Source organism: Salmo salar, chromosome 01 (assembly GCF_965601325.2).
Source record: "Salmo salar chromosome 01, fSalSal1, whole genome shotgun sequence".
NCBI lineage: Eukaryota > Metazoa > Chordata > Actinopteri > Salmoniformes > Salmonidae > Salmo > Salmo salar.
This window is the reverse complement of record NC_138291.1, coordinates 148,964,794-148,975,464: the sequence shown is the minus strand read 5'-3', so window position 1 is coordinate 148,975,464 and position 10,671 is coordinate 148,964,794. Positions and strand designations below refer to the sequence as shown.

At 40.0% G+C, this 10,671-nt stretch overlaps 1 protein-coding gene across 1 annotated transcript; it reads right to left on the bottom strand.

Moving 5' to 3' along the window:
- Positions 1-2,230: 2,230 nt before the first annotated feature.
- Positions 2,231-8,501, bottom strand: barh1 (BarH-like 1 homeobox protein). Its single transcript, NM_001173610.1, is given in 3 exon segments — positions 2,231-3,800; positions 4,980-5,205; positions 7,347-8,501. Coding segments are annotated over 3 exon segments (972 nt in total). The 5' UTR covers positions 7,801-8,501; the 3' UTR covers positions 2,231-3,508.
- Positions 8,502-10,671: the final 2,170 nt, after the last annotated feature.

The window sequence follows — 10,671 nt, the reverse complement described above, 5'->3', positions numbered from 1 at the left end:
CATTAACCCTGAGCGGGGGACAATCCGCGGTAAGAGCCGAGGGATTTGCCCGTATCCTTTCACATGCAAAAATCTCCGCGTCGTCCATCAAGACAGGGAGCTTTGCCTGAAATCAGCTGCGCACTTCGCAAGAATAACCCTTTTCATAAATGTTGAGGGGTTCATCTTTATTTGAATCGGTCACGGATCCTTATGATTTTTTGGCAAGTTGGGAAATGGTTGGGGGGGGGGGGGGGGGGGGGGGGTGTTCAACCACATTCAGCGCGATGTAGCCTAGACCTAGAATATTTCTCAGTTAAAGCAAATGTACGCAATATATATGTGTCAATTAGTTAAAGCCAGACTAATGGGCCTATTTTATGAAGAGATAGGCTGATGGTCAATGGGAGAAGGGAGAACATGTGCCATGCGAGCGGTGCAGCGGGGGGCTGAATATTACACCCATTATCGACCTTCAATTTAAAGCTATTAAAGTCTTTTGTCTAATCGTTAATATCCCATTCGCCAACTCTGTCAGACTGAACTACCCAGCCGTCCTTTATGGTCTGATATTTTGGTTGGTTTAAAGTTTAAAGTGAGTCTCCTATTAGGAGTGAGGTTGGGGCGGCGGGTGGGGGGCTGGTGGAGCAGGGCCCTGCGGTGCCGCTGACCAGATGTCCCCTCGCTGATCCGGCCCACAGTCAGCATCGCCCGGTCACCAGCTGTTGGAGCTGTTTGGCAAAGAGCACATCACCAACACTCCAAGAAAGAGGCATGGAAACAATCCATTTCCAAATGGGATCATTTAAGGCACTTAAACAATTGCACTAGCCTCGCATTAATATTTCATCTGGTATTGTTTATGGAAAAGGAATGAAATGGCATTCTTAATTCAGTTTGCCTACTGTCTACTGTACTAGCGTATTTGTAACATGTAGGCTATCCCCTAGCTGAATAAATGGACTGCTTTTGCCAATGATCAAATCTGTAGCAGACTATTTCATTATGTTTTATTTGGTATAGACCTATGTTAGGTTTAACTGAGTCCACTTTTGAGACATGGCTATTGTGTGTGTGTGTATATATGTGTGTGTTTGTGTGTGTGTGTGTGTGTGTGGGGGGGGGGGGGGGGGGGGGGGGGGTCTGTGTGTGTGTTTTATTATATACACACTCCCATCAATGTATGTTTTTGACAGAACTATTAGCCTATCCTATTAGCCTATCCTGTTAGCCTATCCTGTTTATTTATAACACATTTATACCAAAACACATTTCTAGTCATAACTTATTAGATAGGCCAAAGTTTTAGATATCAAGGCAGAATTAACCAGCCAGCCTACATTTCCCAAATTGAACTCTCACCACTCCAAATCTTTGGATAAATATCTAGGCATTTTTTAAAGGTTAAGGCGGTGAATGTTCCATGCTCTGACGATGACATTCTTATGAACTTTTTCAGGTTTGACAAATTAAATTCACGATACTAACCAAATAATGAGGGGGTTTGAGGGAAGTGTTTGACAGACATGTTCAAAATTATTCAAACATGGTGCTTCTAATAGAATTCTACGAACCTTAATTAGATTTTATCAGGCATACTTGCCTGATTTATCACAGGTTTACACATTGGCTCTCCTTTGTCGCGACATAACATGTTTTGTTGTTTAACTATCATATATATCAAATCATTATTTTTGTTTGTAATGACCTTGTATGGCATTAAACTATACATCAGAAATGTTACTCTATGTGTGACTAATGATCAATGACATTCATTCATTCATTGATCAGTTGAAAAGTGAGCCTTTGACACGAGCAATGATTGCATGCAGGACCATTTTGTCAATTTTTTCTTTAGAGAATAGGACGCTCATATAGGACGCTCATTACCAAACCTTGAATAACACAACTTTCCTCGGATGTAGGTCTATTCATTACCTCTTGCAACGGAAACCGTTTACCGTTTAAGAAACAAACGGGAGCAAACGGAACGAAACGTGGACGGACCTATACCTTCATGTGTCCAATAGAAACTCTCCTTTTCATTGAAAAACATTTTCAGTTTGGAGTCAACGTTTTTTTTTGTTGCAACAGACGAAACGTTTGCAACAGATTAGGCAGTATTGAATACACCCCCAAATTGTTGTTGTTGATGATGATGAACAGCCTACTTGTATTCCATTTGCAAAAAAAATAGTGGCCCTTTTATTTGTCAAGCATGGATTTGGAAAGATATGGCTGAGTCACGTTATTACATGAAATACCTTTATTTGCACATATATAAAAGTAATTATTTTTTACTTCAAATCCCCCTCTATCGCTCCGACTTAAGCTGTTTGAACAGTTTGACAAAAAGTTATTTCAGCTAATGGGGGCGAGGAACGAAAAACGATCCAGAAATACGAGAACCACTCCACAAATTAATATCTGCAATATACATTTTCACCAAAGAGAGTAACAAGGTTTCCACGGTTTGATACGAAATAACATAAGTAATCCACAACGTCTGCTTAAATACACCTAGCAAATCAACAGGCGAAAGACCCAAATTGGCAACCGACTCAGTCTTCAGTTATTATCTGTTTAGCAAAAGTGAAGGGTTTGCAAGGATACATTGCTACTTGATAAATTGAGTTACTCTTACTCTGACTCCAAATTGAATATCATTGGGCAAAACTTAAACTAAAAAACTAAAAACATTATGATTAGAGATTTTTAAATACATTTCGTTACAAGTTGGTATTGTATGTTGTTTCTCTCATGGACCTTCATTATTCCCATCCAGATTATCACTGAAATGATAGAAAATGAGCCTTTAGCTCTGGCTAATCTCTAGCTTTTTTGTACTGGATCACTGTCATCTGAAGGAAATACAAATGGATGAATAAAAAATATCTTCAAATCAAGAAATATTCGTATTTACATGTCTATAGCCTATGTCTGGTGATTCTTATTTTCATCGTTTGAAAAAAGTGAATGAAACGCAACTCGTCTTTGTAAAGAGAAATAGAACGAAATTATAGTTGTTATGAAATGCCTTTGGATCATCTAATTAGCTATTCAACTAAACTTGGAATGCTATTCCAGTTTCCAGACCAATGCATTGGTTTGTTATGCATGTTTTTTTTAAATAATCGTATCCTGACAACTTAGCCTAATAATAATAATAATGATGATGTTAATAATAATATTTTTATGATTCTGAGTAAAAGTGCCATTGTCATAAGCCTTGGTGCCAGCAACGATTATTTCAGTAAAACTATCGTGCCCTTTCTGATGTAGCCCACACTGAAGGTATGGTAAACAAAAATATAAATATATAAGTTAAATGCATAGAGAAAAATAAAGAAATAAATAAAGAACTTCAGCATGGTAAAAACCTGTCCACTTTAGATAGTTCGAGATTCAGTCATCAAGTTCATTGTTTAATGCCATGACTTATTTTGTCACCGTTTTAAATAGTTGTTTTCCCCCTCTATCACATAGAGTCCTAGTCTGCCAGGTATGGCATATATCCGGTGCGACCGGCTCACCGCTGCTGTGTTGGCCGGGGAAGCACACCGGAGAGAGGGGGGAGAGGGGGTGGTTCACTACCCCCCTGCAGACCATGCAGAAGAATCCGCGGAACGAGAGGTCGTTGCAGAGCCGGAGGGGGCGCTGAGGGGCCTCTGTACAGGTAGAGCGCCGCTCCGGGGTCCAGATTGGACATCAGGCTTTGAGGGTAGAAATAGGGCGACGGAAACATTCTCTGAAGGGCTGAGTAATTTCCAGCCTCCGCTAACAGTTCCAGTCCAACTGCCGTCTGCCTCTTCCACTTTGTTCTATTCAGAGAAGAAACAGTGGATATTAGTAATTTAAACTCTCATCATAAAGATATAAACAAGTTTGAAAAGTGCAGTTAAAATCTGTTTATCATATGACTCTGAAATTTAGAATTCAATCATATCTGCACTGAGTAAAAAATGCAGTTTGGGAAAAACCCATTGAAAATGCATGGACAAATAACATAGGCTGCATGGTTCAATTTAAACGAAATGTGTTTTTTCTTAATGGGTTTAGGCCTGCTTTGTAATAACAAGCGTTACCAAAATGTGATGTTTTAAGTGTAAAGTTGAGGGTCAGTTCAGAGTCAGTTGGAAACATCTGTAGCCTACGCAATATTATAGCGTGCATTCACTTTCGGTTGGGATCGTATTGGTTTCATCATGTGGTCTGAAATGAGTCTAATTCTTCTATGTTTCCAAGAAAGATCTAACGTGTAGTTGTTCTCAGTTACGCACTTCAGTTATTCTGATAAATCAGTCCTCCGTCACTTGTATTCAAGCGGAGGGTTAATCTGTCAGATTGTCAATTGAAAGCACTCCTCAATCAGGTAAATTATTCATAATTATAATAATTGAGTAAATATAGTAGTGTGGCTGAATTATTGATATGGCATAGGCCTACATGCAACGATATATTATTCATGCACCAAAGTGTTGTTTTTATACCTATTTATTAATATCGTTTTGCTGTCTGAATGTCATAGCTTCATTTGAAAACCATTTTGATTTTTTTCTCTCAAAAATGGCTTAAAACAATCTAGTCTCTATTCTAGTAGAAGGCTATTTGTCAGTATTTGAATCACATTGCTCAAAGGTTTCATGCAGTGCCAAATTGCCAATATTTTATCATGTTTTTTAAAATTTTATTTCTGTTCAATTTTCTCCTTTATTCTTAAGGAATTGATGCAGCGTGTGCAAGTTTTGAGAAAGAAATTGGAGCTCATATGTGACCAATGGGTTTGTCTGACTGACATGAGAAAATCATTCTGTCTGGAGGTGAAGAGCGTTTACCCTAATATCCTAATGATACAAGTGCAGGCGCACACACACTACCATTGTTGGCCTACTAGGCTCACTGCATTCTACCATTAGGCACTATCAAAATACTTCTCGTGATTTGAAATTGTTCTAATTTGTGTAATTACACTAAAGGCAACGAAGCGTCGCAGTCCTTACCTCCTGTTCTGGTACCAGGTTTTGACTTGTGTGTCTGTGAGGTTGAGGGAAGCGGCCAGCTCCATCCTGTCTTGCACGCTCAGGTACTTCTGCCGTTCGAAGCTGCGTTCGAGCTGGGCCAGCTGGTGGTCGGTGAAGGCTGTTCGCGCCTTCCTGGGTTTCTTCATCCGAACATGATGCGGACTGTCCCTACTGCTCGAGATCTCTCGGTCTCCTTCCTCTTTCACTGCAAACACAAGAATAGGGTAAATATGAAAAACTCAAATTTACAACAATATCTCAAATGTTCATAAAGCCTAGAAAGTGATGGGTAGGGCCGAATCAAAAAGGAGTATAGTCCTCGGCTGTAGACTATATGCCCATTTATGAAAGGGATTGGGATTTCGTTTAAATGTTACATTTACAAACGGACTTAAGCCTATTTCAAAGTTTAACTTTTTCATACAACTTCATAGCCTTGTTTGGGTGTTGTGTTGGAGAACTTTAGGCCGCTCTCCATTTGATTAAGATTGTGCCTAGTTTTAATGAAGACGTAGCCTAGGCCTATTTACAAATTCATATTTTTTGTATATTAGCACATTGTTTTTGCAATTGGATGTGTGTAACATTCCCCTTTGTTCTATTATTTCCTTTGCTGTCGTGTTGGGGTTAGAACTGTAGTATACATTTCTCAGTTTATTCTTCCCCGTACCCTCCAAAAAGAGGAGACACGACGTGAGAGCTCTTGCTAGTTGAATAGTTGAGTCGTCTCTCAAGAAGCACAATAATCCGGCTAATTGAGCCACAAGGGAAGGGCGCCTTTCAACCGCGACCGGAGAAACTTCACAGGGCCGCGGATGAGAGCGGAATAAAGAGCCGGCCGGCCTTGCGCGTTACAAATCTGATTAGCACTGGGACAAATTACATCAAATCCCCGAAATATTAGAAGGCGGATTCGCTGAAATCAAAGCAGTGTACTACTCCCTACAAGGGCTTTGGAGCTGAATTGACTGCGTTGATATGACAATCTGTTACGCACACAAGTACCCCCCCCCCCCCCCCCCCACACACACACACACACACACACTGTATCCAAAGTATATTGATGTCATTCATGTTCATGTTCCTTTTTAAAAACTGAACTGAAGTCAGGACTTTTGTAAAACCCTTGCTATAATGGATTGATGTAATAACATTGTTCACTAGTAGGCTATAAATAACATGTAAATTACATTATTCACATGAATAAATAGTTGAAGGAATATTATTATTAATAATAATAATTATAATAATAATAATAATATAATACATACATAATAATATAGGCCTATCCTTATTACACACTTTTGTGTCACTGTAAGATGGCATTTTATTTTTATCAATAAAGGGGGTAGATATATTTAGTGTTTTTGTTATATAAGTTAATAACGTCAATATTTATTAGGCCTATTATATTTGGGTTTTATTTTTCTAAGCACATTTCTATTGACTATTTCCTGCCAGCAGGAATTGTCCTCGCCTATACCAACGGTTTACTTATTTATCCAGGCGCTGCTTCATTAAACTGTCAATGGAGATGACATGTCTGTTATGGCTGACATGATTGGAAACAGACAGACCCTTGATGGCATTTATCTGGAGGCAACCCTGTCATCTTTTCCCATGCAGCTCTTCTCTTGCCTCCCTGACATCAACAGATGCTTTCAAGACGTCTGCTAATGCAAGCAAGTGCGTCTGAAAGGAAAAACGGTTTGACACCTCATGTTTATCCCCCAAATCAGAGAATATCAACAGTGTGGATTCCATAATTGAAGAAAATAATAGGCTAGTGTCATCCTTTTAAATAATCCGTTATAGGCCTACTGTAACTATAGACAACTTTCAAAAGAGCTTTAGAGTTCAAGATAATATTGTTGACCAACTTTCACCATTTGCCAGCAAATATATATTTTTTTTTTGGGGGGGGGGGGGGAATTAATTAATTCATCTCTTATTGAGTTTACTGGGATAATGTAAAAGTGTATAATTTGATATTTGATTACATACATTTTATAAGGGATTCCTTTTGTACAAAGAATCTAGCCTAGGCTGTAGCCTACTTCCAGTAGCCAATTTGCCTTCCGAGGCTAATCACAATTTACAACCATAGCCTAATTAACCGAGAACTACATCTTCAGAAACACTTTGAAACATGGACAGGTGTTTTAACACGTTCAATTATGATAAGAAAATATTGAGTTAGAATTAATGATATAGCAAATCAACTGCATAAAGCTCACCCAAATACAACGGATATAGAACAGTAGGACTACAACAATTCCATTAGAAATAATGTGACAAAGTCTAATTGATTTCTAAACATTAAGCTTGTTTACATCACTATTTTACCTTTGTATTCGCTGTCTGACGATGAGTTGCTATGGATTTTGTCCATGAAGTCATCTGCGAGCTTGGAGGCAAGTCGCCCCGTTTCTTGAGTTGGCTGGCCATTACTGGAGTATGGGGCGCAGGCGGCTAGCGGTTTGCAGTCAGCTAGAATATCTCTGATCAGAAAGGATGAGGTGACGGTCCGCGGCTGTGACCCGGCGGAGATCTGTCCGTGTTGGAGATGGGGCGGCAACCCGATAGCATGACCTTGCCTCTGCAATGCCTCATCCACACACTCCCTCCTCGGCGACGGGGGAGACGAGCAGCCGCTCTCTAGCTCAGACCTCGGGCTGAACTCCAGCGGTGACCGGCACTCTCCCACCAAACTGTCCCCTTTCGACATGACCGGACTTCCAGGTCTGTGGGAAAGTAAAGAGTCGATCCCAAAGCTGGACCCATTGGTGGATGCCTCCATTGTTTACCAGCACAGCTAAGTTCTTCGAGGCCTCAACTCAAACTATCATTGGTATTCGAGGCAAGCAAGTTCAGATGATTACTGAGATGAGACTTTGCCTGAATTTATCCAGCAGGAAAATCCAAAAATGATTCGGAAATCACATATATTCAAACAAGATGTTTTCTCCTCTTCTTAATTTATTATTATACTTGTCAAAATAGCAACATCTCCGTGTTCTTGAAGTTATATAAGAGTAGGCTACAAAATCGACCCTGCATCCAACTATTTTGTCCTAAATACAACACTATTCATGAATTCGAATCTTTTTTAGAAAATGAAAACTCGCCGGTACAACTTCTAAATTATTGATCAACTTATTTCAAATATTGACAAAAAACCTGCAATGATTCGAGGCAGTGAAGCAGCGTTAGTGCAAGTTAAATAGGCAAGCGATTCAGCACCACCTTTCAGCACCACGGACAGAGACAGCAGCGACTATTGCAGGTGGAATTCAAGACCTGCAAATGACGCAGAGCGAGGACACAATTGCTGAAATTGTCATCACTTAAAAAGTAGTTCGCTGGTGTGACCCGTGTGGCGCTCGATGGTAGAGGAAGGTAGAGGTATTCTACGCCAGCAGAAAGATGCAACAAGAGACTCGAAACGGTTAGGCTGCTGCAGTCGAGAAGACGCGCACAGTAAAATAGTGGTAACGCGGGTTAAATAGACACAACTGGGATAATGTGAAGAAAATCTCAAAAAATGGAACTTGAGGAAAACTCAGGAGCTAGGTTTTTAAGGACGCCCCGTCCACGTGAGTCCCTAGTGACAAGTCTTCATTGGTTGAGGGGGCTTTTGGGGTGTTGACGGGTTTGCGGAGAGGAAGGTAGACCCCCCCACACACTCACTCACCCCCTCCTCCTCGCCCCCTCTCTTTGATTAAAAGAGACACTGAATTCATCAGGAGACTCAGATCCAACTGTTTACAGGCAATTTTCACACTGTTTGCTTTCATTACATCATTGATGAGGCTTATAATGGGGTTATTATGTGGAGCTGGTAGGTCTTTTCTCTCGTCTCTCTTTACGCGCGTGTTCAGTCAAAACTTTACAGGCTTTTTTTTTTTTACATTATCGGCATTTTCTCACGTTTGCATTTATTGGCAAGTTTCAGAATTTAGATTCATTGTTTTTCCATTTATGTTCACGTTGTTTTATAAATATCAAAAGGCTTTTATTGACGTTAGTTGACACAGATCTGCAGTTATATGCGGTTGCATGGGGTATATTTTTCTGGTTCAAAATATATACCGAAAGGAATTGTATATTATTATTATTATTATTATAAATGTTGTTATTGTGTTACTGTTATGAGGAATGCATATAATTTACTTTTTTTCACAAACTTAATGTAGCCTACATTCATTTCTAATGAATTGAGGACGTATCCAGTGCTATTTTCTTGTATTTCAACCTGTAAGCTCAACGTTTCAAAAATCATTCTAACACAAATTATATTTTTATTTTCTCGGATAAATGTGTTGTTTTTGCACTCTGCATCGAGAGCAAGTGAATTTCATTCATGCATAAATGGGCCTCAAAATCCTACTCCTCACACTTTTCTGGGAGTGTACAAAGCACCAGCATCGAATAGTTAACGTTTAGCTCATAATACGTATCTAATAGTAATACAATGCTAATGAGGGATAATAGTCCGAACAGCATGCGCTGAAAGGATGGCGTGAGCAAACTTTAACGTGCATGAAATACCATTGTCTACATTTTCGCTTCTATTTCCAAAACAGTTAGCCCCACATGACTCCCCGACAGGCCCTAATAATCGAACCCCCCATGTGACCACCAGATTGGAGGCGCACGTCGGTCTCAGACACCGGCAGGTTAGTGAATCCGCTCCCCGCTCCCATGGGGTCCTATCGCGGCTGCAAGCTGTCACATTGAGGCGGGGACAGAGATGGGAAAGAGTAGCCTACACACCCATCCTGACGTTGCCTTTCTTAACAATTGACTTGGGCTCCGGAGGTGGGTTATGGAGATTGCTTTCGAACAACTCCTTTTCCTTGCCATATTTTCGAAAATAAAATGAATGGCCTATATATTTTTCTTGGTCTATCCATTTCACAAATCAAATCTGGCATGTGTTTACAAATATGGATGTAGTTTCTAATCTTCAGATTGACAACTATATGGCTAATATATAAAGTAACCTACATGAAATAGTTACAATAATATGAAAAATAATTCAAGTGGAAACGCATTGCTGCTCCAAATGGGATTGGATCTGTCTTTTGTAGAAATGGGAGTGATTACATTTGTGATATTATATTTCTGAACTTTCCTTGCAAGAGTCATTTAAAGTAATTGTATGTACACTTTCCCACTTTATCGAAACAATTCCTCACATGGGAATGAGAGTAGACTGTAGACTTGTGTGTGTGTGTGCTTGTGTGCGTATGTGCGTGTGTGCGTGTGCGTGTGTGTGTGTGTGTGTGTGTGTGTGTGTGTGTGTGTGTGTGTGTGTGTGTGTGTGTGTGTGTGTGTGAAGGAGAAGGATGGGTCTTTGTGTAATGACGTTAGCTGCTGGTTTTGGACAAGTGTTTGGTCAGAGGAAGTAGAGATTTGCAGCCAATGGTATGACTGTGAGTCGGTGTTTTTGATATCACAAATCCCCAATGTGTGGAGGATGGATTTCAGATGAAGTATGTGTGTGTGTGTGTGTGTGTGTGTGTGTGTGTGTGTGTGTGTGTGTGTGTGTGTGTGTGTGTGTGTGTGTGTGTGTGTGTGGTGTGTGTGTGTGTGTGTGTGTGTGTGTGTGTGTGTGTTAATGTTTGAGAGATCTAAAGTATATGATGCGCAATGATACTATAACATT